Source organism: Oncorhynchus masou, chromosome 31, assembly GCF_036934945.1.
Source record: "Oncorhynchus masou masou isolate Uvic2021 chromosome 31, UVic_Omas_1.1, whole genome shotgun sequence".
In the NCBI taxonomy this organism is placed as follows: Eukaryota; Metazoa; Chordata; class Actinopteri; order Salmoniformes; family Salmonidae; genus Oncorhynchus; species Oncorhynchus masou.
The window spans coordinates 78386229-78412720 of record NC_088242.1 but is presented as its reverse complement, the minus strand read 5'-3'; the positions used below and the strand labels follow the sequence as shown (position 1 = coordinate 78412720).

The 26492-nt window shown below is 44.3% G+C and overlaps 2 protein-coding genes across 8 annotated transcripts; both read left to right on the top strand.

The window, feature by feature from the left end:
* Positions 1-16973, top strand: LOC135524497 (anillin-like). 5 transcript variants are annotated; one of them, XM_064952079.1, is made up of 24 exons: positions 2-420; positions 606-700; positions 796-975; positions 5548-5616; positions 5776-5951; positions 6329-6421; positions 6553-6642; positions 6921-7032; positions 10288-10592; positions 10729-10823; positions 11564-11693; positions 11912-12047; positions 12261-12452; positions 12655-12781; positions 13151-13199; positions 13333-13389; positions 13513-13545; positions 13985-14006; positions 14101-14210; positions 14628-14681; positions 14999-15085; positions 15222-15329; positions 15483-15628; positions 15891-16973. In XM_064952079.1, exons 2-24 carry the CDS (start codon positions 610-612, stop codon positions 16054-16056), a joined length of 2628 nt encoding a protein of 875 aa, XP_064808151.1. In that variant the 5' UTR covers positions 2-420; positions 606-609; the 3' UTR covers positions 16057-16973. The 5 variants fall into 5 exon arrangements, 4 of the variants coding, with proteins under 4 accessions (XP_064808151.1, XP_064808150.1, XP_064808153.1 ...); XM_064952078.1 differs by having other exon boundaries at positions 6918-7032; XM_064952081.1 differs by lacking the exon at positions 6553-6642 and having other exon boundaries at positions 3-420.
* A 1712-nt stretch (positions 16974-18685) lies between these two features.
* exoc3l1 (exocyst complex component 3-like 1) lies at positions 18686-26400 on the top strand. 3 transcript variants are annotated; one of them, XM_064952076.1, is made up of 14 exons: positions 18686-18818; positions 19275-19358; positions 19906-20072; positions 20697-20916; positions 21140-21549; positions 21771-22060; positions 22770-22887; positions 23852-23977; positions 24158-24258; positions 24436-24552; positions 24753-25029; positions 25117-25275; positions 25478-25611; positions 25794-26400. In XM_064952076.1, the coding sequence occupies exons 2-14, from the start codon at positions 19319-19321 to the stop codon at positions 25978-25980; spliced, it is 2346 nt and encodes a 781-aa protein (XP_064808148.1). In that variant the 5' UTR covers positions 18686-18818; positions 19275-19318; the 3' UTR covers positions 25981-26400. The 3 variants fall into 3 exon arrangements, with proteins under 3 accessions (XP_064808148.1, XP_064808147.1, XP_064808149.1); XM_064952075.1 differs by having other exon boundaries at positions 18687-18818; positions 19144-19358; XM_064952077.1 differs by lacking the exons at positions 18686-18818; positions 19275-19358; positions 19906-20072 and having other exon boundaries at positions 20828-20916; positions 21145-21549.
* The last annotated feature ends 92 nt before the right edge of the window (positions 26401-26492 follow it).

Here is a 26492-nt window from a genome sequence, read left to right as displayed (position 1 = left end):
TGTCCCGTTGGTGCTTGAATTGTTATCACTAATTGGCCCAAATGGGGGCACTGCACCATTCGTGGGGGACAACATGTTTACTGTTGACTTGTATTGGATTTTGGTTGTATTTGGCAAATCGAGAGTTTGGAAGACTTCAAGGATCTAATAAAGTTAGTTATTGAAGTTCCTTGCCTCTTCCGCTCTGGAAGTTAATCGTCTACCTACCATAAATACAATACCAAAAGTTTTGCGCACTAACGCTTGGCGTTACGGTAGTCTTAGGGCGATGTTTTCAAGCACAACAGACGTACGTCGAGAACCCGCTGAAATTCAAAGTTTAAAGTAGGAAAGGCGTGGAATAAACAAAGTCGTTTGAATCTTCACTGCAATTTATGCCCAGTCGTGACTTGTTTGCCACACACTGACATTTCTGTTAAGGTAAGAGGATGTTATATCCTACACATTTTAGCTAACGGCAAGTCGTTTCAGCCACATACGTTAGCTAACAGCAGTACGCAGCAGGCTCGTAGCTGAACCTGCTGCTGGGTAAATCAGATAGTTAGCTCATTTGCATAATCGATCGCTAGCTGGGCACTGCACTTCATTTGGTGTTTATTTTATAGGAGCATGGATAGGAAACATCGAAGTGGGTTGTCGACAGCTTTGAAGAGACATAAAGGTCCTCTGTCTGACACAGAGGACAATGTCCCCTCGTCAGGTGAGTGTGTTGTCAATGTGTAATTAACAAACACCTAACTAACAGTGCAGATTTGGGGCATACCCGTTATAATGAACTTCCTTATCCTGTCTTAGAGGTCAATGATGTTCAGAAGAGGCGTCGCCTGAAGTTGTTGGGCGAGGAGAACGTCAGTCCTAACAAGATATCTTCATCAAGAGACCACCTCTGCTGTGCAGAGCTGGAGGTGAAGCCAGACACCCCCGCTCTCTGCTCTGTCCGCTCCAGAGTACAGCAACTAACCCAGAGACATGAGGGTAAGATAAGACATGCTGCTGCTAATCTCTTTATTTATATTATCTATCCTGATTGCCTAGTCACTTTTACCCCTACCTACAGTGCCTTGCGAAAGTATTCGGCCCCCTTGAACTTTGCGACCGTTTGCCACATTTCAGGCTTCAAACATAAAGATTTAAAACTGTATTTTTTTGTGAAGAATCAACAACAAGTGGGACACAATCATGAAGTGAAACGACATTTATTGGATATTTCAAACTTTTTTAACAAATCAAAAACTGAAAAATTGGGCGTGCAAAATTATTCAGGCCCTTTACTTTCAGTGCAGCAAACTCTCTCCAGAAGTTCAGTGAGGATCTCTGAATGATCCAATGTTGACCTAAATGACTAATGATAAAAAATACAATCCACCTGTGTGTAATCAAGTCTCCGTATAAATGCACCTGCACTGTGATAGTCTCAGAGGTCCGTTAAAAGCGCAGAGAGCATCATGAAGAACAAGGAACACACCAGGCAGGTCCGAGATACTGTTGGAAAGAAGTTTAAAGCCGGATTTGGATACAAAAAGATTTCCCAAGCTTTAAACATCCCAAGGAGCACTGTGCAAGCGATACTGTTGAAATGGAAGGAGTATCAGACCACTGCAAATCTACCAAGACCTGGCCGTCCCTCTAAACTTTCAGCTCATACAAGGAGAAGACTGATCAGAGATGCAGCCAAGAGGCCCATGATCACTCTGGATGAACTGCAGAGATCTACAGCTGAGGTGGGAGACTGTCCATAGGACAACAATCAGTCGTGTATTGCACAAATCTGGCCTTTATGGAAGAGTGGCAAGAAGAAAGCCATTTCTTAAAGAAATCCATAAAAAGTGTAGTTTAAAGTTTGCCACCTGGGAGACACACCAAACATGTGGAAGAAGGTGCTCTGGTCAGATGAAACCAAAATTGAACTTTTTGGCAACAATGCAAAACATTATGTTTGGCTTAAAGCAACACAGCTCATCACCATCCCCACTGTCAAACATGGTGGTGGCAGCATCATGGTTTGGGCCTGCTTTTCTTCAGCAGGGACAGGGAAGATGGTTAAAATTGATGGGAAGATGGATGGAGCCAAATACAGGACCATTCTGGAAGAAAACCTGATGGAGTCTGCAAAAGACCTGAGACTGGGATGGAGATTTGTCTTCCAACAAGACAATGATCCAAAACATAAAGCAAAATCTACAATGGAATGGTTCAAAAATAAACATATCCAGGTGTTAGAATGGCCAAGTCAAAGTCCAGACCTGAATCCAATCGAGAATCTGTGGAAAGAACTGAAAACTGCTGTTCACAAATGCTCTCCATCCAACCTCACTGAGCTCGAGCTGTTTTGCAAGGAGGAATGGGAAAAAATTTCAGTCTCTCGATGTGCAAAACTGATAGAGACATACCCCAAGCGACTTACAGCTGTAATCGCAGCAAAAGGTGGCGCTACAAAGTATTAACTTAAGGGGGCTGAATAATTTTGCACGCCCAATTTTTCAGTTTTTGATTTGTTAAAAAAGTTTGAAATATCCAATAAATGTCGTTCCACTTCATGATTGTGTCCCACTTGTTGTTGATTCTTCACAAAAAAATACAGTTTTATATCTTTATGTTTGAAGCCTAAAATGTCGCAAAGTTCAAGGGGGCCGAATACTTTCGCACGGCACTGTACTTGGGACCGAGAGACTGAAAAACAGCTTCTATCTCAAGGCCATCAGACTGTTAAACAGCAACCACTAACATTGAGTGGCTGCTGCCAACACACTGACTCAACTCCAGCCACTTTAATAATGGGAATTGATGGGAAATGATGTAAAATATATCACTAGCCACTTTAAACAATGCTACCTAATATAATGTTTACATACCCTACATTATTCATCTCATATGTATATGTATATACTGTACTCTATATCATCTACTGCATCTTTATGTAATACATGTATCACTAGCCACTTTAACTATGCTACTTTGTTTACATACTCATTTCATGTATATACTGTATCTTGCCTATGCTGCTCTGTACCATCACTCATTCATATATCTTTATGTACATATTCTTTATCCCCTTACACTTGTGTATAAGACAGTAGTTTAGGAATTGTTAGTTAGATTACTTGTTGGTTATTACTGCATTGTCGGAACTAGAAGCACAAGCATTTCGCTACACTCGCATTAACATCTGCTAACCATGTGTATGTGACAAATAAAATTTGATTTTGATTTGACATGTACATATTATCTCAATTATCTCCTTGTAAACTCAGCAAAAAAATAAATGTCCTTTCACTGTCAACTGTGTTTATTTTCAGCAAACTTAACATGTGTAAACATTTGTATGAACATAACAAGATTCAACAACTGAGACATAAACTGGACATGTGACAAACAGAAATGGAATAATGTGTCCCTGAACAAAGGGAGCATCAAAAGTAACAGTCCGTATCTGGTGTGGCCACCAGCTGCATTAGGTACTGCAGTGCATCTCCTTATGGACTGCACCAGATTTGCTAGTTCTTGCTGTGAGATGTTACACCACTCTTCCTACAAGGCACCTGCAAGTTCATGGACATTTCTGGGGGGGAATGGCCCTAGCCCTCACCCTCCAATCCAACATGTCCCAGACGTGCTCAATGGGATTGAGATCCGGGCTCTTCGCTGGACATGGCATAACACTGACATTCCTGTCTTGCAGGAAATCACGCACAGAACAAGCATTATGGCTGGTGGCATTGTCATGCTGGAGGGTCATGTCAGGATGAGCCTGCAGGAAGGGTACCACATGAGGGAGGAGGATGTCTTCCTTGTAACGCACAGCGTTGAGATTGCCTGCAATGACAAGCTCAGTCCGATGATGCTGTGACACACCGCCCCAGACCATGACGGACCCTCCACCTCCAAATCGATCCCGCTCCAGAGTACAGGCCTAGGTGTAACTCATTCCTTCGACGATAAACGCAAACCCCTGGTGAGACAAAATCGCAACTCGTCAGTGAAGAGCACTTTTTGCCAGTCCTGTCTGGTCCAGCGGCGGTGGGTTCGTGCCCATAGGCGACGTTGTTGCCGGTGATGTCTGAGGACCTGCCTTACAACAGGCCTACAAGCCCTCAGTTCTGCCTCTGTCAGCCTATTGCGGTCAGTCTGAGCACTGATGGAGGGATTGTGCGTTTCTGGTGTAACTCGGGCTGTTGTTGTTGCCATCCTGTACCTGTCCCGCAGGTGTGATGTTCGGATGTACCAATCCTGTGCAGGTGTTGTTACACGTGGTCTGCCACTGCGAGGACGATCAGCTGCCCATCCTGTCTCCCTGTAGCGCTGTCTTAGGCATCTCACAGTACAAACATTGCAATTTATTGCCCTGGCCACATCTGCAGTCCTCATGCCTCCTTGCAGCGTGCCTAAGGCATGTTCGCGCAGATAAGCAGGGACCCTGGGCATCTATTCTTTGGTGTTTTTCAGAGTCCGTAGAAAGGCCTCTTTAGTGTCCTAAGTTTTCATAACTGTGTCCTTAATTGCCTACCGCTTGTAAGCTGTTAGTGTCTTAACAACCGTTCCACAAGTGCATGTTCATTAATTGTTTATGGTTCATTGAACAAGCATGGCAAACCGTGTTCAAACCCTTTACAATGAAGATCTGTGAAGTCATTTGGATTTTTATGAATTATCTTTGAAAGACAGGGTCCTGAAAAAGGGATTTTTATATAGCCCAATAATGGATTAAAGGAGCCTTACTCCTTATAGCTCATGGACCTTACATGTTCTTTTTAAAGGCGAACTGGCTCTGGCAGCCCAAATGGCCAAACAATCCATCTAAACGTGAATCAATTCTCAAATGTGGTATGGTTCTGAAAACATAAATCCCTCTATTTTAATATCACTTCAAAATTTCACAAATGCAAAGTACATAGTTACTGTACAGTGTTTTAATAGTTGCATTATTTTTCAGTGACAACATGTTTGTGTCGTCTGACTTCCAGATTTACACACAGGTTTTCGGAGATGCACATAGCTAATTTGCACAGGTAGTCCACTCTGTTTTCCTGTAAACAAGCACTGTAACATGAAAAATATGGCTGTGTGGGAAACCTGACCCTATAAAGGTGTATCAATTTAACCTTTTATTCTTTGAAGATTATTTCTCGCAGATATGAAAGAAAAGGTCCTTGTGCTTCAAAAACCATACCGCCAGCAATCCATGTTAATGTTCAGACCAAGCGTTGAGTCTTATAAAACCTCCCTGTACAGAAAATGCCTTCTTCCAATGACTTATGTAATGGAACTGCGAGTCATCATGATACTAGGGCTATCCTTGTATTATAGCCTCTTTATTGATATTCATTGTTACTCTTTTCTATTTAGAACATTTTTTTGTACTATTTAACTCTGCCTTGTTGGGAAAGGGCTCGTTAAGTAAGCATTTCACGGTAAAGTCTACACCTGTTGTATTTGGAGCATGTGACCAGGTTTGATTTAATAACTCTCCCTCCTAAAATAACCTACTTGCAATACTTAGATCTGTTGTCATTGAGAAACAGTGACTAATGGTGGTTGTTTTGTTTGTAGGAGGCCCTCTACTGGCTCCGAGACCATCCATTATAATCCAGGAAGGGTTCAAAGAGCACATTCTTATTGGTGAGTAATCTTACACATTCACCTTTAATGCTTCTTTACAGTGTGCAACACTCACTTGCCAATGTAAAGAATGCATCATTATCAGTCATTGAATGTGAGGGAGAACACTTGTCTGCTCTGAGGTTGTTGTATGATAGGAGCATCTGGTCTGTTTTTCAGGTGAGGCAGAATTCAGCTCACGGGTGGAGCGGTTTAACGCCCCCACCACCTGTCTGGCCAGCCCTCTGCCAGGAAACTGGTGCCCCCGTACCCTCTCCAACGCCGTTACCAACTTACAGCTTAAACTTGAGGACAGTGAAACACCCAGCTCCAAGAAAGTCTCCTGCATACGCCAGGTCTGTGCCGCATACGCCAGGTCTGTGCCGCATACGCCAGGTCTGTGCCGCATACGCCAGATCTGTGCCGCATACGCCAGGTCTGTGCCGCATACGCCAGGTCTGTGCCGCATACGCCAGGTCTGTGCCGCATACGCCAGGTCTGTGCCGCATACGCCAGATCTGTGCCGCATACGCCAGGTCTGTGCCGCATACGTCAGGTCTGTGCCGCATACGCCAGGTAGTGAAGTAAGATTTTCGATGTGGTTTGTGTGCTCACCAACTCTCTTGAGAACAGCAGGAGCTTATCTAGAGGTTGTTGAAATGTTGATATTACACAATTGTTAAGATTCCTGGGAAGTGTCTGTCTAAAGGCTTCTATTTGTCTGACCAATCAGGAAAGGGAGGAGGAGCTGCGACTCTTAAGGGCCCAGCCAATTGCAAAGAATGTCTTTCTAAATCAAAGATTCTCTGATTCCTCACTGACTGAGGTAAGTTTGGTGTTACCCTCCCCTTGTCTGGTAATGGCATATTGTTCTTAAGGGTTATGTTTGTGGCTCTTTGGTTGAGCTCAAGTACTCGGTTCCTGATAGAACAATGGTATTTGTTGTGAGATCATTAGAGGGCGACCCCACCTGTCTCCTCATCCTCCCCTCGGATGATGGTTGGCGATAGCAGGAGACTGCAGTGGCCACCGTTCCAACCATGGAATGTGAGTTTACATATATGGACATTAGACTCGGTGTAACTGGTTCTGTGGAGAAACCGGGGTGTCTCAATGTCACAGGTGTCACTGACAATCATTGTCCTCTTCAAAGTCATGTGAATGGTAATTGGGTTTAAGGGTTCACCTGGTCCTTCACATAGTGGTACCTTTTGTAATATGTGTATTACAAAAGGCTTCATAGATGTGTGCATGAGAGGAACAAAGGTGCTTGCTTGTATTTTGGCCTGAGCTATAAAAAATAAAAAAAATGTTTTGTCCAGCAGGCAGACCTCAATGTGACTGGTGATGAGCCTCTCTGGGTGAAGGATGGCAGCTTTACCGAGAATTCTGTCACTGCTAAGATCCATGGAGTGGAGCCTCCAATCCAAGACATTGGTAAGACACTACAAGAGGAGAAGTCACTATTACAGATGAAGAGCTTGGAGATAGACACTTTAACGGTATATATTGAGAAAAATCTAACTGTTCCTGTTAATCAGAGTTTTGTGCAAATGTCAATGTAGAATAAAGATGTGAGATGAGAGCCTCAGTTTACAACATGAATGTCCCACCACAAGAGGTTGAGGAGACGCATGACAGAGGAGGCAGAGTGCACTCTGGACATTTGTCAGGGAAATGCTCTGCCAGATAAACGACATGAGGCAGCAGAGGGTCCTGTAGTGAAAGAGCAGGACAAGGCAGAGTCTTCTGCTCGTAACAAGCAGGAGGAAAGAGGTTCAGTCCTTAGTGAGAAGCAGAGGGGTGTGCACTTCTATATAGGTGAACAGTTGGATGATGAGTCCCATTCCCTTTTAGATGATAAGCAAGTGTCAATGGAGTCGGGGGGGGGGGGGTAGGGTCCATGATAGAGGAAGAGAAGGGGAAGATGAGGTCCCCACTAGAGGAGGAGAAGAAGGAAATTAGGTATTCTGTAGTTGAAGAGATGGGGTACTTTGTAGGTGAGGAGCAGATGGAAGTGGGGTCCCCACTAGAGAAGGTTGGGTTTCCATTATGTCAGGAGCAAGAAGAGATGAAATCTTCAGGAGTTGAAGAACAAGGGAAGCCAGAAAGTCTTGTAGATTAGGTCCAGGGTGTGGCATCTGCTGAAGGTGAAGACCAGGGGAGGGGGGTTCTGTTTTGGGTCATAAGCAGGGGTTGACCACAAACTCATCAGACAGGGAACAGGAAGACTCTGAGCTGCATTCAGATCAGGATCAGGCTTGTGAACTGCAGTCAGAGGCAAAAGAGCTAAAGAAAGTCACCTTTACCCTGGAGCCAGAAATGATCAATGACTAGGCCCTGTGTGAGCTGGACTCCTCATCTAGCTGGAGAAGAGAGGGTATGTCAGGTGAGACAATGTGGTTTAGGGCTGTTGGCACAAGTTGGTGAGGTGATAAATAAACAATTTGGGTTTCTTACAGTGATTTTAGAAAGTATTCATACCCCCGGACTTATTCCACATTGTTATTACAGCCTGAATTCAAAATGGATTAAATATTTATTTATTTCTCGAACCCATCTACACACACACTACTCCATAATGACAAAGTGAAAATATGTTTAGTCATTTTTGCACATTATTGAAAATTAAATACAGAATATATTTACATAAGTATTCACGCCCCTGACTCAATACTTTGTAGAAGCACATTTGGCAGCGATTACCACTAACATTGAGTGGCTGCTGCCTACACACTGACACTGACTCAACTCCAGCCACTTTAATAATGGGAATTGATGGGAAATGTTGTAAATATATCACTAGCCACTTTAAACAATGCTACCTTATATAATGTTACTTACCCTACATTATTCATCTCATATGCATACCTATATACTGTACTCTATATCATCGACTGCATCCTTATGTAATACATGTATCACTAGCCACTTTAACTATGCCACTTTGTTTACATACTCATCTCACATGTATATACTGTACTCGATACCATCTACTGTATCTTGCCTATGCTGCTCTGTACCATCACTCATTCATATATCCTTATGTACATATTCTTTATCCCCTTACACTGTGTATAAGACAGTAGATTAGGAATTGTTAGTTAGATTACTTGTTGGTTATTACTGCATTGTCGGAACTAGAAGCACAAGCATTTCGCTACACTCGCATTAACATCTGCTAACCATGTGTATGTGACAAATAAAATTTGATTTGAGTGTTTCTGGGAAGGTCTAAGAGCTTTCCACACCTGGATTGTGTAACATTATTGTATTCAAAATTCTTCATGCTCTGTCAAATTGGTTCTTAATCAATCATTTTCAGGTCTTGCCATAGATTTTTAAACAGATTTAAGTCCAAACTAACTCAGCCACTCAGGAACATTCATTGTCTTAGTAGTAAGCAAATCCAGTGTAGATTTGGGTGTTAGGTTATTGTCCTGCTGAAAGCTGAATTAATCTCCCAGTGTCTGTTGGAAAGCAGACTGGACCTGGTTTTCGTCTATGATTTTGCCATTCGATTCTGTTTCTTTTTTTATCCTGAAAAACTCCCCAGTCCAAACCGATTACAAGCATATCAATAACATGATGCACCGTGTGTGTGTGTGTGGTACTCCGTAATGGCTTGTATTGGATTTGCCTCAAACAAAACACGTTGTATTCAGGACAAAGTTAATTGTTTTGCCACATTTTGTGCACTATCACTTTAGTGCCTTGTTGCAAACAGGGTGCATGTTTTGGAATATTTGTATTCTGTACATGCTTCCTTTTCACTATCAATTAGGTTAGCATTGTGGAGTAACTACAATGTTGTTGATTCATCCTCAGTTTTTTCCTATCACAGCCATTAAACTCTAACTGTTTTAGTCACCATTGGTCTCAAGGTGAAATCTGAGCAGTTTCCTTCCTCTCCAGCAACTGAGTTAGGAAGGACGCCTGTGTGTATTGATACACCATCCAAAGTGTAATTAGTAACTTCACCATGCTCAAAGGGATATTCAATGTCTGCTTTTAAAAATGTTGCCCATCTATCAATAGGTGCTCTTTGCGAGGCATTGGAAAACCTCCCAGGTCTTTGGTTGAATCTGTGATTGAAATTAATTTCTTGACTGAGGGACCTTACAATTATCTGTATGTGTGGGGTGCAGAGATGAGGTAGTCATTCAAAAATGTTAAACACTATCGCAAACTTGTTAAGCACATTTTTAGGCTGGCCATAAAAGGGGTTGAATACCTATTGACTCAAGACATTTGAGCTTTAAATTGGTTAATAATTTGTAATCATGTTAAAATCATAATTCCACTTTGAGATTAAGGGGTATTGTGAGTAGGCCAGTGATGCGCAGTCTAAATTGAATCCATTTTAAATTCAGTCTGCCTGTAACAACAAAATTGGAAAAAGTCTAGGGGTGTGAATACTGTCCGAAGGCACTGTACATGCAGTCGCTTACACACCTGGGTTATAAAGATACTGGTCATATTTTACTGTCTGCAGTGCACTCCATTCTAAACAATCTGTTCAATGGGTCACTGCCACCACCTCACACCCCTATCAATTTTTGTTTTACACTGAACAACCAAATGATGAGCCATTTGAAATATTTGTTACAAGTTGGAAAACCAGGTCCCAGACATACTACAGCAATAGTTTGTTTGAATGTTAACTTACTGCGTATGGGGATATATCCACAGAGGCTGAGCTGAGCTCTCAAGATGAAACCAGCACTGCTGAGATGATTGACCTGATGTTTAAGGATATGCTGGAGGCTTCTGCCCAGGGAAGGGAGAAGGAAGGCACTGAGGATTACGACGGTGGCATAGCCACAGTGATGCGCAGAAAGGAGAAAACAGAGTTGGACAAGGAGAAAGCTGAGGAGGGTGAAGACCTGGAAGAGATCAGGGAACTGGACTCCAGTGTAGATGAGCTGCTGACCCTCCCACCCAGCTGCATCCTCTCTCCTCTCAGCAGGTCTGTGGAAGCTGTGGTCACTCCAATGGTAAGGCTCTGCAGACAGACAAAGGGTGCCAGGGTCACCTTGTTCAATGTGATTCTGAAAGTGTTGCCCTGCAGTTTTAAAGCTTGGAGTGTTTACACTTCCAAATTGACATCTAAGTGTTTTAATATCCCTGCAGAGACTTGCAGCTAGTCAGCCAGCCACCCCACCATCCCTACCTCTGACTCCTGAAGAGCTGACCACTCCCCCTGCCGACAGTGCCCCTCTCTACAGGTGAGCCATCATGTCCTCTACACCAGGGTTTCCCAAACTCTGTCCTGCCCCCCCAGGGTGCACATTTTGGCTTTTGCCTTAGCACTACACAGCTGATTCAAATAATCAAAGCTTGATGGTGAGTCTGTTATTAGGGTGTAAAAAAACAAAACTGTGGGAGGGGGTATGATCAGCTAACATGAGTGAAATTGGAAAAACATATTTACTATGAAAATCTTTCAAAAGATATGATTGGCAGTCACCCGAGTAGAACAGTGGTCTAAGTCACTACAGATTTGGGTTCAGTCACGGGCTGTGTTACAGCGGGCTGTGACAGGGAGACCCATGAGGTAGTGAACAATTGGCCTGGCGTTGTCCGGTTAGGGGAGGGTTTGGCCGGTTGGAAAGTCCTTGTCCCATTGCGCTCTAGCGACTCCTGTGGTGAGCCGGGCGCATGCACGCTGACATGGTCACCAGTTGGACAGTGTTTCCTCCAACGCATTGTGCAGCTGGCTTCCGGGTTAAGTGAGCAGTGTGTCAAGAAGCAGTGCGGCTTGGCGGGGTCGTGTTTCGGAGGACGCGCGGGTCTCGACCTTCGCCTCTCCTGAGTCCATACGGGAATTGCAGTGATGTGACAAGACTGTAACTACCAATTGACTATCAAGAAATGTAGGTAAAAAGTACAACAAAAATATTATTGGCTTGTGATTTCTACCTGTGACTGATGACTCCAATGTGTTTTGTCATTGATTGATTAACAGCATCGATGCTTACCGTACCCAGAGGCAGAGCACCAAGCCAGCTATTCAGAGTGTAACCCCAGGGTTGCAGAGGCATGCCGCTGAGAAGTCCCACCCCCAGCAAACTGTCAACACGAAGGACAGGATCATGGTCTGTAGTACAACTTGGAGCGGTTGAGTCTAGTGTGTCTTCTGTGTCATGGAGTGTGACTACCACTGTAGCATTTCATCCAAAACGTTCCTTTATGTGAAGGCATTGACAAATTACCACATGGATAACATAACTATGCCTCTGACACTGTAAAGAAATATTATTTAAATGATTATGGCTGGGAGGAGTGAATATCCTGTCCTGCTGTGATTGGTCAGGTTCTGAATGAGGAGGCTGCCAAGCTGCAGACGGTCATCAATCAGACGTTGCAGGCCCTGAGCTGCTGCACTGACGAGGACCACGGCAGAGGTTCCCTGGAGGAGGCCGAGGCTGAGAAACTACTGCTCGTCTCCTGTGAGTTGCCGCTGGTCATATCCACCTTCTAGCGCCATGATTCCAGTTTTTCCATCTGCTCAGTTAGTTTCTACACAAACTCATCTCTGTCCTATGGTTATTCCTCTCCTTTCCCTCCCAAATCCTTCTATTCTGGAGTGAATGATGAACCTCTTGATTAGTCTCCATTGTATTGTCATCTGACTGTCCCCTCTCTCTCTCTCTGTGTGTCAGGTGAGAAGCTGGCGGGCCTGCTGGCTGAGGTGACCAGGCTGAGGGAGAGGGGGGTCTCAGGGGAGTTAGAGGGCGGTGATGGTGAGGAGGACACCAGCATGTCCCAGCACCCCTGCAGGGGCACCGTCAGCATCAACAGTGTCCAGCTCCCTCTCAAGGTGGAGTTTGTCTGCTCAGCCCGCACACAAACAGGTACCTACCATCCGATAGGCTATGCATGTTGTCACCTTTATAATGTAAAGTTTATTTTGAATCTGCCAGCTGCAGAGGTTAGTTGTTTGCCTCTTCATAGGTTAAATGCACAAAACAGTGTAGTCCAATTCATGGTCAGCTCAAGACACCATACCAGATTATTAATGAACAAGTCTCCTGAATATTTCTCTCCTCCCTAAAGGTCGCCCAACTCACTATTTCTTTGTCCTGATTCGCTATGGACCCTGCAACATTGTTGCGACCCCATTGGCCACTGCAGCGGATGCCCAGAATGGAGACACCATCTCCTTCCCCACCTCCATCACCCTGTGAGTCCCGCCACTGGTTCCACATATGGAGTATGTGGAGTAAAGGTGACAACTCGATTGTCGGTCTATACAGTAGGGGGCTGTTTGTTCGCCGTTTGCTTGCTGTCGGTGTGCGTGTTATAGAGACCACTCGCCGGTGGACGACTGACGGCCATCATTTTGGCCGTATTTCTACATATAGAATCAGTTTGCAAATTACGGCCGGCTCTGTTCAGAGGTGCCAAGTACTCTCGGCCGGCAATCCTACTGGTCTGTCCGTGCCTTGAAGGAGATGCTTATGTAATGTCTACTGTATTACTGCTGAATGGCTGAATGGCTTTCACCCCTCGTCTGTCCAAGTCTTTCTGATTCTGTACTGTGTCCCTTCAGGCAGGACATTCACTCCAACTTTGAGATTGATGTTGAGGTCTACAGCCTGGTGAGATGGAACGTATTACTGAATGTGTCACTTAAAACGGGTGTATTAGTAAATCTTTACAATAGAGGGTCAATGTTGAGAAAGGTGTTAATAGGTTGTATGTATTATTTCCAAACTTTCTTCTATTACTCAGTCCCACACCTCAGGCAACACCTGTAATGTGGATCTCCGCAGCTCTTCCAGGTCAAAGGTGAGTGAGCTAATCTTCTGATTTAAGAAATGCTGTCCAATGTTCTATAGATTACAATGAAGTATACATGCGAGTGTTCTGCACGAAGCTAATTTCTGATCTTACAACTTGTTCTTCTTTAAGATCACCCCAAGGAAGCTTCTAAGCACCATAAAGGTGATCAGCTTTCTTATCTGCCTAATACTTGAAATGTCCCACTCACTGTGTATGTATCTGCATGACCCTTTTCAATGAAATGCTATATATGTTAGGACACTGTATAGATCTGGGATGTCAGAGAATACATATTTGATCGGTAAGAGTGCAGAAAGGCACACATGCATTTAATTTGGAATAGATTTAATTTTACCTTTATTTAACCAGGCAAGTCAGTTAAGAACAAATTCTTATTTTCAATGACGGCCTGGGAACAGTGGGTAAACTGCCTGTTCAGGGGCAGAACGACAGATTTGTACCTTGTCAGCTCGGGGGTTTGAACTCGCAACCTTCCGGTTACTAGCCCAACGCTCTAACCACTAGGCTACCCTGCCGCCCCTTTTTCCTTACTTGTTACACATTTCTCATCTGAAAACGTTTTCTTGTTGCTTTTCAACAGAGATCCAACCACCGTGTGACATGTAAGTATTATTGTCCCGGTTGCATATAATCTGAAGAAAACATTCATCCTGAGTGGTGGCAGTTTTTGATTTAGATCAAATCAACCGCCCACAGCTTCTACCATGCCAGCCATGAACACCCGCCGCACCAGCCACTTCTCTCTGGTTGGTTCTCACAAGATCTCCCTGGCCTCCCTGGGCCATAGCAAGTTCCCCCTGGACAAGGTAGACTCACCACCTGGCAGCATGTCACAGTCACCTGCTGCAGTGCTCCAGCCTGGATGATTGGTATCAGATGTTTTTACTGCATTATGGGAAGATGTGGCGATTGATGTTTTTGTCACTGCATTTGTGGATTTATCTTGTCCTTTTTGATTTTGAACCACCTGATTGCTAGCTTGTTTCACTCACGGTCACTTGAGGATGTGGGTTACCATCTGATTGAATCTATTATGTCATGTCACATTTCAGATTTTTCCACCCGTTGTAATTCTGTCAGTTGCGATATACAGATTGGAATGGTTGTCATTTCCTCACATGACTTTAGTTTGTTTTTGGTTTAAAGTTTTCCCGTGTCTGGGTGGGGATCACTAGTGACGTAACCTTTACCACCCCCTGTGCTGTGTCTCCACTTGTGCACAGATACAGTTTGATGGCAAAATCAGGAGACTCCTGGGAGATGAGTTTCAGGAAAAGGTTTTGCTCTTACTTTTTCTCTTTGCTTCTCCGTTTGACCCCTTTCATGCCTCTGAGTGTGTGGCCAGCAACACTGGTATCAACAACCAATAATTAGTCTTAGCTACACTGGCTTCAATATCAGTGATGGTGTACTCTATAGGTAGATGAAAATGTGTGTAGAAATAAATGTATGTTCCTATGACTTAGAGCAAAATACAATCATTGCATATTGCTTTCCACTGCATGTTTTGTTTACCTCCGTAGCTAGATGCACTATTACAAGCAGCACAACCCTGGCATCCATGTCCTGCTAGTTCCCCCTCCTCTCTGCACAGGTGCCCTTCCTATCTCCACTAGAGGGAAACATCTACCTGCGACTAGACAGCGAGAGCCACTCTAACGTCCAACACCAGGGCTTCCTTGTGAGTTACTGTTTTGTTTAAACCCAAATCATTGGGATCTCTCCTGTGAATATTTTCCTGCTTCTGTCCTCTATACTTTCTTTACTGTATTTCATCTTCCACCCACCCCTTCTTTCTCCCTTCTCCTTCCATTCAGACAATGTTTGAGGTGGTGAATGGATTTGGAGCTTGGCATCGCCGCTTCTTTGTCCTGGAGGGAAACCACATGTCCTATTGGAACCACCCCAATGACCAGGGCAGCAAGGTGGGCATTGAAGTGACAGACGACTATAGACTGGAGCTCTCGGTTTTATTTCTCGTAGACCAAGTTACACCTTGACTTGATAGTTCTTATGGTCATTGAACTCTTAAAAACATTCTGTTATTCCCTCTACTGTACTGTCTGTTGTGCTTGCAGGTAGCAGAAGGCAGTATCTCTTTGTTTAGTTCCTCTAGTCAAAGTGTGAAGCCAGTGAAGAGGGACTCCTGTGCTCGCCCTTATACTTTTGAACTGGTCAGTGGCATCCAGACTGCACAACAGAATGACCAGCTCGCTCTGGCCAAGTAAGATTATATTTAATAGTTGTTACTTTACAGTTCATGCTAGACAACTACTCACATGATACAAGCAAATTACCATTCCTTGACAACAAGTGGTCATGGATGTCTTCAATATGAATGTTTTGTGAATGACGGATCCTGCTAAAGTAAGCATATCTGTGTATGTCATAGACGGTGGTGTATCTTCATAGATCTAGCATGACATTTCGTTATTCCCATTAAGTGTTGAATCCAATCTCTGTTCCATGATCTCTCTGTTCTTCAGGTGCTGGTTCTCAGCAGATACGCGGGAGGATCGAGAGGACTGGATGGAGAAGCTGAACCAGGTTCTCCTGGACCTGCATGCCTGGACTCACCGAGCCCTGAATCATGCTGGAGCACAGCCCAACACTCAGGCCAGCAGTGGGAACATAAGGGAGAGCAGTCTGTAACACACTATTATATAATGCTATGCTATATCTTTATATATATCTATCCCTCTCTCTCTCTCTTTATATATATATCTTTATGGATTCTTATGATTACCATTGGGAGGTTATTTTATACGTGGTGATATTTTTGCCTTGTCACTTTGAATAGCTCTTTAAAATAGAGCTCCATCTTGTGGCCTATTAGCATTATATACTATTTAACTGAGCTTGAAGTGGACAATTTAACTACATCCATATAATCTAGAAACACTACTGAATAACTATCAAAGCTCGTGCAGAAGAGCCCTAACACTAAATGGATGATTAGGCCAATAGTGTAGTTATAATTCTGATAAGCCAAACACTACAAAGCATGACATGTCTACTGGACAGCATTATTTCAGTACTACAGCATTGCTGTCATACCCTCTAAAGTGTGGAAATATGTCTCTCAGAAATAATATAGTCTACCTCTAAAATATATAAATACCTAATCTAAAAACTCATTAATTTAGTGATTTAAGTAGAATTGCAGTGCAATTGGAAATACTGACCATTAATGAGTTCCTTCATTCAAAATGTAGTGCTGTGTTGTGCATAACCCGGAAGGGGCCAGACCACAAAAATGGCAGCTACCCAGGCAAGGCAATTGAGAGTATAGAATGATGTACGTCTGAAGGAGATGTTCGGCATAATGTTAGTGCCTCATCTGATGATAAATCCTAGTAGGACCCTAAAGGGACATGATGAATTTTGCTGCTGTCTGTAGACTCTGATGTTAACCTATTCTCCCCACCCCTCCCCCCTTGATGTATTTGCTGTCAATCTGTCATTCTCTTTTTGTATGTGGATGTTATCAGCTACCTGTCAACATTCTTATATGCAGTTGATTTGATGAAGGTACTACAAGTAAATAATAAAAATGGCTGTGTACATTCTGATGCATTTGTTTTATGTCCCTCCTTCTTTTTTACCCTGTACATTTTTATATGGAGAATATGAACATTGAGTTCAAAGCCCCATGGGCTCAAATGTAGCATTTATTGTCCGCAAAGTCTTTAAAGCTGACACACACAATGCAGTGTGACCTTAATTAATGACTAATATTCTATAAAATAATTTCTGGGTAACAATGAAGGAACTTATTGTGATTGTTTTCAATTGAATTGGCCATAAAAAACAAAATAGCTTCTTAGCAAAGAGAATTTTCAAGCAAGAATTTTGCTGGGCTATGAGAGTGGCAAGAAAGTTTGATAATCTTATTGGTCTATTTTAAGCAATAAAGCCTGAGGGGATGTGGTATGTGACCAATATACCATGGCTAAGGGCTGTTCGAAGGCACAACGCGGAGTGCCGTGGTACACTGGCCATATCACAAACCCCCAGGGTGCTTTATTGCTATTATAAACTGGTTACCAACGTAATTAGAGCAGTAAAAATAGACGTTTTTGTCATACCAGTGGTATACGGTCTGATATACCATGGCTGTCAGCCATTCGGTATTCAGAGCTCAAACCACACAGTTTACATAAACTGATTTGACACCTGGTGATGTCACCAGGCAGGCAAAGAACCCGTCCCACCAAAACAGCCTGAAATTTTGGGCAGTCTTTTCAAGCAGCTCTTATACTAAAAGGGCATCAAAATAATTTTCACAATTTCGCAGTATTATTCCAAACACCTAGTGTGGAAATATGTATATTAAACAGGATAATTACATGTATGACTGCACTGGGCCTTTAAGTGAATGGGGTTGAAGTGGAGCAGGAACTCAGCCCAGGTCAGGAATGCCAGACAGGAAGTACTCCCTGTGTTTGGTTTACTACTACAGAAATAGACTTCCTGTTCCCTTGAGCCCCTCTGGGTGGAGGTGGGGCTGTTCTCAGCTCAAGGTGATGACAGTGGAGGAGTGGCACAGGGGTACACATCTGTACAGACCACGCCTCAAAGTGTTGTGTTCAGCCAGCAAACTGGGGTCCTAAATGGCACCTTGTTCTAAAATGTAGTGTACTATGTGGGACCTGGTCAAAAGTAGTGCACTTTGTAGGCAATATGATGCCATTTGGTATGTATACTGGGCATATAGCTAGCATATCATTGACATGAGTGGTGAGATGCCCAGTGCACACAAGGCCAATGTTGTGGGGCAAGTAATGATAGACATCCAGTGACTTTAGTGATCCGGGTGGTCAGTAAGATACAGTAAGAACAATGGGGCACTGGCCTTGAAATTACAACAGTCCCACCCTGAGAGGAGACAATATAACATCCTCTTCCCAATCTGTTGCTGTCATATTTGGGAAGTTTCTCTTAGTCTTTTGTTTTGTTAGATACCTGGCCTGAACCCATTATGGTACTTGGCATATGAACCACTAAAGACATGGTGCAGGAGGCTTTACATCAAATAAACTCTAATTGACTGCCTCACTGATTTGTGGAAGCTGCATCAACTGGATTGTGTTACAAACTGGAAAGGAAAATAGTTGTAAGAAATCCCATCACGAATACCAAGGCTGTAATAATACCCCCACTGAGGCTGTTGTTGGCTAGTGTTTGGGCCACTTGGCATAGTTCAGTGTGTTTTGAAGAGGTCCAGGAAACGAGGAGATGTAAACACAGACGTGGGGAGAGGTCAGAGGCTTTGACTGATACACAAATAAACAAACTCCCTTTAGAGGTAGCAGTTGTGAAACGTCCCTAGTTTGTCCCAGATCTCAACAGCTGTGGAGGATCAGAGGACTTTACTGGGACTTCGCTCCTCAGAGACCAATGTACAGCTTAAGGTCAGTACATCATTTGCTCATTGTATTGAGCTGCTTTACAAACTACAATGTCTTACAAATATGGAAGAGTTTTCCCCTTAATTTCTAATGGTAAGTACTGTATGCATGCATTTTTCTATCAACGAGTATGTATAAAATGAATTTGCCCGTAAAGGAAAATAATAATTTCAGACAAGGAGCGGCACTCTTCGAAACAAGACCATAACCCCTAGCTCTCCCCCTTTCCCCCCATCCATCTGGATTTTGTATTTTGGCTGGAGTCCCCTCCCTCTTGCCCTCCCCCTCTTTGCCCCCTCTCCCTCCCTTCCTGCCGGCCTCTGCGTAGAGGATGTGTCTGGGAGTGTGAGAGGAAGGCCGTCAGTACAATGGTTATGTGCCTTCGTTCCTCCACCCCTTCTCTCTCTTTCGGGCTCTGATCATCCCCCTCGTTCAGTGGTGTTCTGGCCCTCTGGGTAGGCCACTGTTGGTGGTGGACAGGCGGACCGCTGAACTGAACCTAAATGTCAGACGGAGACAAGAATGGTGGTGACAAACCTGAAGGTACAGACGTCTACTCTACACACACTGCTAACAACTAAAACAGACTGTACCCACTGACTCTAACCAACACCCACTTCTCACTAACTCACAACAGAGGAAATAATAGATTGTAATACATTTGCATGTATATCTTTCATCCTCTCCAAATTGAATTGTTTCTGTGTTTAAGACAGAGGAAGCGTATTCTTTTCTGTATTTCAAGCATGATGGTGCTGTTAACGAATACATTAGTCTCATTCTCCATAGGTTTATTGTGCAGCAGAAATGCTGATGTCACATTTAATGCTTGTAGTAAACAGCTCTGTCTCATGACCACCAGTGAGACAGAGCTGTTTGTTTAAATTGCACACGCACACACACAGATTAACACACTGTGCTGCTCTCCATTGACTCATAATCACTCATGTCCCCACACACATACAAGCTGAACAAAACAGGGATTTTATTCTATAAAGATAGACAGAGATATATACTTTCACGTGGATCCTCCTGTCACATAATGTCTGGTGAATTGAGCTTGTTTTTGTGTGATTGACCGATGCGGCAGCGCTCCCAGAGGTGTGGCCAGAGGCGGAGAGGGCAGAGAGCTTGGCCAGGGGCGCGGCCCTGAAGTGGGCATCGGGTGTGTTCTGTCGCCCTGAGCATCTGGAGAGGTTAGGACAGTACCGCAAAAGGGAAAGCCAGAGGACCTCGTCCATCCAGTCAAGACTCAAGGTATTCTGTAACGACAAACACACCTGCTCTCACTAGAGGCTATTGTCACTTTCCACATGAAATTTTAAAAACTTGAGGGAGAAATTGATTTTTCAAAATGTTTATGTGATGGCAGGTTATTAATCTGTGTCTATGTTAACATAATATATGTTAAGGTGAAAAATCTGTTGATGGCCTAATGCAGGGCTGCCCAACCCTCTTTCTGGAGATCTACAGTCCTGTGGGTTTTCAGTCCAACCCTAATTTAACACACCTGGTTCTACTTATTAGCTGCTCAACAAGACCTTAACTAGCTGAATCAGATACGCTAAATTAGGGTTGGACTGAAAACCTACAGGATAGTAGATCTCCAGGAAGAGGGTTGGGCAGCCCTGGTCTCATAGCTCAAGGGTCGCCGTTGATAATGGCAGACCCTGGCCGTACCACCACTCTCCGAGGGTGTCTCGGGGGAGTTGGTATATGCAAAAAAAAAACATTTCTAATTCACACATTTGTATAATACATACTTGTACATGAAATAGGACAAATATAAGCACCCAACAAATTATTATTATATGGCACTTCCACTTGTGCCTTGATTGATTTTCTGATTGTGAGATCCTACATATCTTGCCTTTCCTCCAGTCAGTGGTCCAGTCCTACCTAGAGGGGGTGGGCTGGGGTCTGGAGCAGCTTCGTGAGGCCCGGGAAGAGCTGAAAGAGGTGTCCCGTGCCCTGGGGAAGGCAGGGGTGGAGTCCAGCAGAAACGCAGAGGGAGTCAAGGCTCTGGAGATGATGCGAGAAGTCTCTGTCAATCACTGTCAACTCCTTGCTGCTGTTAGCAACCTGCCACGCCTCTACTCTGGTGAGACTGCCCCAACAGCTTCCATGGTTCTGTAGCTTCACAACTGGGAAAATATTTCATGAATCTGTTCAAATAAAACTTAATTGAATCTTCAGAGAGACTCCCATAAATGCACATATCCTGTTCCTTAAGGAATAATTGACTCCCTTCCAGCCAAAACTTTAATAACTATGTCAATCTGTAACTTGGCTAAAACTACAGTGTCTCCCTTGTTACCTGTCAGTACAGAGCATGGTATCGGAGACAGAGAGGCTGGTAGAATCTCGCCGGCTCCTGGAGGCCCACGCACGTCTGATGGAGCTGGAGTGCTGGCAGGATGACATCCTGTGGCAGCTCCATGGAGCAGGGGCCCCTGGGACAGCCCTCAGTGCCCAGGATGAGGAGCTGGTCAGGAACTACTTCTCAGGCGTTGGAAAGCTGGTGGAGGCTCTGGGGAAGGAGCTGTGGGCAGTGGTGGGGAGTGGACTGGCTTTAGCCCGGCAGAACCCTACGCCGTTTGTGTCTGCTGTGAGGATTGTGGAGCGAGAGGAGGCACTGGATCAGGCCATGCTGGAGGAGAGAGGAGGTGTAGGGGGGCACAGCAGGCCTCTTCCCTCTGGACGGCCACGCTGCTGGAGGGAGCGCTTCTTCCAAGTATGTCTAGACTTGAATGTACACTAATTGAATACTGTGAGATTCAATGATAGGGTTGAGCATCGTTCAAGAGCCCACACATGTACATCACAATAAATGACTGGAATAGAGCATGATGCAATAGGCCTAGGTCCTATGTTAATGAGATACATGGATGGTTTTCCTTATGTTTTGACAGTAGCATTGCACAGGTGCTTTACAGTGATATTGTACTCTGTTAGGTGTTGGAAGAGGCAGTGTCTGCACGTTTCCGTAGCGTCTCTTACCTGCACACCCGTGGGCCTGGCCTTGCAGGCCACCTGTCTGCCCTACAGCACGGAATCATGGGAGACCTGGCCACGGTGCGCCACCTGCTGGACCACTGCGTTCCGCCCCACTATAACCTGACCAGGGCCTACCTCCGGGCCTGCCACCGCTGTCTACAGTCACACCTGGGCCAGGTCAGCGGATGGGAGCTGGAGAGCGGGGAGATCTTTGCTGTTCTTAACTGGGTTCTACACATCTACAACAGGTGAGCAAATATAGACCAAACAATTTGAGCCAAAATATGTTTTTATGTGCTAATAGGGTTGCAAAAGAAGGGTATATTACTGGAAACTTTATAAGTTTACCAGTAAACTTACAGAATGTTGGTATCTTTCAAGGATTTTATGTATTTAGTGGCCCTTTCGTGAACTTCAGGTTATCACAGGTGTCTGTAATTATCTCTGGCCCGTTGTCTGGCCTTATCCCATTATTATATGAAATAATTGCATACGATGATTTCAAAATAAAACATTGAATGACTAAGCTGTAAAAAACTATCCTAAATATAAACCATAATACCATTGGTGTTCAATACAGGAGTTTGAGAATTAAATATCCTTTATATTTTTATTTATTTGATTATGGCATTGTCTATGTATTTGTTGACAATGTTTTTGTGTCAAACTGGTGGCAGTTGTGAAAAAAGTCAATAGTTTGAGGAGTTGCAAAGGTAATTGAAAATAATGCTATTGTTGAATAAATGCTTTTTCATTAATTAGGCTATTTTCTCTTGAACCATATGATCTATCTACTAGAAACTCATGGACAATATGGACAAATTAATGCTATATATAATTTCAGTTATTCAAGTATAAATGACCAAAGTTACCATAGATTTTAATCAATTTTCTGTTGATTACCAAAATTACTGAAGACTCTGGTAACTTAGATCAGTGTGTACTGTATGTGTGCAGCTCAGATATGATGGGGCATCCAGACCTAATGGTGGAGTTGGAGTCAGAGGAGCTGGGACCCCTGATCTCCCAGGAGTGTCTGGAACAGCTGCAGAACAAATACGTACACAGTGTGCGGGTGGGTGAGACTTCTGGGTCTTTGAGTTGTCTGTCTGTCTGCCTATCTATCTGTGTTTCTAACTAGGTCTTGTTTGTTTGTCAGTGTGCCTGTATGTCTGTGTACTAATGCCTCTGTGCATGTACACTGTGGTGTGGGATATCCCTGTCTGTCTCAGTGGAGTTTTTTGTTATTGTTGTATTTTACCCCCTTTTTCTCCCCAATTTTTGATCTCGTCGCATTTCTGACAGTCCCAAATGGACTCGGGAGAGGCGAGGGTGGAGTGTCATGCATCCTCTGAAACATGACCCGCCTAACCGCGCTCCTTAAAACCCACCAGCTTAACCCGGAAGCCAGCTGCACCAATGTGTCAGAGGAAACACTGTTCAACTGTTCAGCCTGCAGGCACCCGGCCTGCCACAAGGAGTCGCTAGAGTGCGATGAGCCAAGTAACACCCCACCGGCCAAACCCTCCCCTAACCCAGACGACGCTGGGCCAATTGTGCTCCTTCCCATGGGACTCCCAGCCACAGCCGGTTGTGGCACAGCCCGGAAATGAACCCGGGTCTGTAGTAATGTCTCTAGCACTGTGATGCCATGGCTTAGACCGCTACGCCACTCAGGAGGTCCCTATGGAGTTAGTGTTTTATTGTGCTGTAGAAAGGTGTGGTGGAGTGTGTTTTGTGCTGTAGAAAGGTGTGGTGGAGTGTGTTTTGTGCTGTAGAAAGGTGTGGTGGAGTGTGTTTTGTGCTGTAGAAAGGTGTGGTGGAGTGTGTTTTGTGCTGTAGAAAGGTGTGGTGGAGTGTGTTTTGTGCTGTAGAAAGGTGTGGTGGAGTGTGTTTTGTGCTGTAGAAAGGTGTGGTGGAGTGTGTTTTGTGCTGTAGAAAAGTGTGGTGGAGTGTGTTTTGTGCTGTAGAAAGGTGTGGTGGAGTGTGTTTTGTGCTGTAGAAAAGTGTGGTTGAGTGGAGTGTGTATTGTGCTGTAGAAAAGTGTGTCTGAGTGGATGCATAAGGCCCTGGAGGTGGAGCTTACAGACTGGCAGAGAGACCAGGAACCAGACACAGACCACGAAGGCTTTTACCTCACCAGCCTGCCAACCATCATCACACAGGTAAACATACATACCTCACTACCTCTACATTAATATTGGTTTAAAATGTGGTTAAATTATATTTCTATGCAGATACATGAGTTGTGGCAATGTTGTGTTTCTTTTGTGGCGACACGTTGAGTGTTTTGAGGCCGGTGATTGAGTTGAACTGATATTGTGTTTGTGTTGTGGTTGTCTTAGATGCTGGAGGAGAATGCACGGGTGGCTCTGATGGTTAGTGAATCACTTCGGGATCAGACCATACAGATGGGGCTCTATGAGATGGAGAACCTCCTCAATAGGTGGGTCAGTGTTCTTATGTCAGTACGTTTGCGAATGTGGCACAAAATCAGTGATACTTTTCACACATTTAAGGTCTAATGCAACCTATGATATTTTATTGCAACTGCAATTAAATACGGGGTCCTCGTTCTCTTTCCATCATGTAAGTCTCTCATTCCGTCTCCCTCTGTTTCCAGGTTTCGGGAGGCTCTTGTGGATTTTGGGAAGGAGCACCGCAGGGATCAGAGCACAAATCAAAACAAGTTCTACCTCCATTATCTACTGGCCTCTATAAGCAACTGCATCATCCTCAAGTGAGCTTCTGTACATTGTTTTATTTTTGTCAGTGCTATCTGTTTCTGTTCGTTCATCAATGTGAGTCTGTGTATACACATACATGCAGTATATTATAGAGTTTGTTCAAGACTGTCCTTGCCTCTCCTCTCAACTCCTTTCCTCTTCTTCCCCTCCCCTCCTATCTTCTGTTTCTCCCCCTATCCTATCCTCTCCTCAGGACCTCCACAGAGAGTTTGCAGCAGCAGCTCTCGTCCCGTTCAGCCAGCCGGTTCTCCCGGACTCCCCCCGGCCCCCTGGCTGCTCTGGACCGAGCAGTGAGGAGGGCCTGCCGCCTGGTGATGGACCAGCTGCTGCTAGAGCTCCAGCCCTTCTTGCAGGGACTACTGTCTCGCTCCTGGCTGGCCCAGGGAGACGTCACGGTTACCCTGAAGTTATGTGGTGTCCTGGAGCGCCATTTTGAGCTGTATAGTCGTGTTCGCCCACCTTGCCGGCAGGTCAGGCTCTTTGACAATCAAATTAGTCTGTAGCTGACTTATACTAGTCTTCTGTATGGTATTGTTGACCCCTCCCTGTTCCTGTAGCGTTTGCAGGAAGAGTGTCAGTGGCTGACGGTGGTGGAGTATGTGAGGGTGTTGATGCAGAAGAGGCTGGTGTGTCGGAATGCAGAGGAGCGGCGCCAGCTGGCCCAGAGAATGGCACTGGATGCCCAGCATCTGAGGGATCTCTTCCAGGGCCTGGTGGTGAGGATAGTCTTGAGTTTAGCCACACCCAGTTTAGTGGGACACTCAGCTCCGCTCTGCTCTGTCCTTTATCCCACGGTCCACAGACTACATACCCAACCCACACCCTACTCAACATATACCCACCCCTTCCTTCATTTTTGTTCACTACACCATTTTATTTACAGTATTCCATGTTCATGCATGCACTGTGTCTGTTTAGGAAGTGGAGGGATCAGTGAGTGAGGTGAACCCAATGGCCTTACTGCCTGTTCTGGCTGACTTCATCCGGCTTAAAGACCCTGGCATGCTTACGCTTGAGGTGTCTGGACTGGTGGCCAAGTACCCTGATATCAGGTATACACACAATCCTTACCATATCAATTTCCTATAATTCAATTCATGTTTTTTAACACATCTAACATTTGCCTTAATGACCTCACTCCTAAGACATGATTATATCAGGGACACTTGTACAGCTGTCTCTTCAGTAGTCAGGTGTTGATCTTCTGTGTTGGTCTTCTGTCTGTGCCCCTCAGTGATGAGCATGTGTCAGTGTTGCTGGATGTTAGGGGAGATGTTTCCAGGGATGTGAGGGGTACAGTTCTGGACCTCCTGGAGCAGAGCACTCCTCCTCTTCCTGCTGGCTACCGACCCATCTTCTCTGACATCCTGGTCCCTACTCCTAGCATGCCATTCTGTCTACCTACTGCCAAGTGTGCCTGACTACAATTTTGCAGCCTTTAAATCCACACAACACACAGCTTGTGATTCATAAATTATATCAACTTTATAATACATCCATCCAACGCATAGTGGATTGTATATCAAGCTTGATGGTCTGCAGAGTTCAAATCTATGTTTATTGGTCTTGTACACAGTTTAGCAGGTGTTATTGCAGATGCAGTGAAATGCTTGTCCAGCTTCACAGGGTGGTACTATGGATATTGTCTGGTGAGATGGTCTTAATGAATACATTACAATTCCAATGTAAATCAATCCGTTTGATGTTCTGAATTGATTGTTACCACAAGAAACTACCTACAGAACATCGGGGGGCACCTGTAGTAATGTGATGTATTTTACTGTATTATTCATTGTATGTATATTCAGATGAACAATACATTCTAAATGAAAATCTGTGGATTTCGTTACTTTTTACTTGGAAAAATAGTTGATGAATCTGTTACAATCACAAGTATACACTGCCAGAAAAAAGAGCAGAGGCGCTCATATTA

Bases quoted from the DNA above. Each gene is read 5' to 3' on its own strand.
- LOC135524497 (XM_064952078.1), top strand. From the start codon at position 610: ATGGATAGGAAACATCGAAGTGGGTTGTCGACAGCTTTGAAGAGACAT. The intron at 10,824-11,563 runs GTGAGCCATCAT...ATTGATTAACAG, and splicing joins GACAGTGCCCCTCTCTACAG to CATCGATGCTTACCGTACCC. The intron at 13,390-13,512 runs GTGAGTGAGCTA...TTCTTCTTTAAG, and splicing joins GCAGCTCTTCCAGGTCAAAG to ATCACCCCAAGGAAGCTTCT.
- exoc3l1 (XM_064952076.1), top strand. From the start codon at position 19,319: ATGTCAGACGGAGACAAGAATGGTGGTGACAAACCTGAAG. The intron at 22,061-22,769 runs GTGAGCAAATAT...GTATGTGTGCAG, and splicing joins GTTCTACACATCTACAACAG to CTCAGATATGATGGGGCATC. The intron at 25,030-25,116 runs GTCAGGCTCTTT...CTGTTCCTGTAG, and splicing joins TTCGCCCACCTTGCCGGCAG to CGTTTGCAGGAAGAGTGTCA.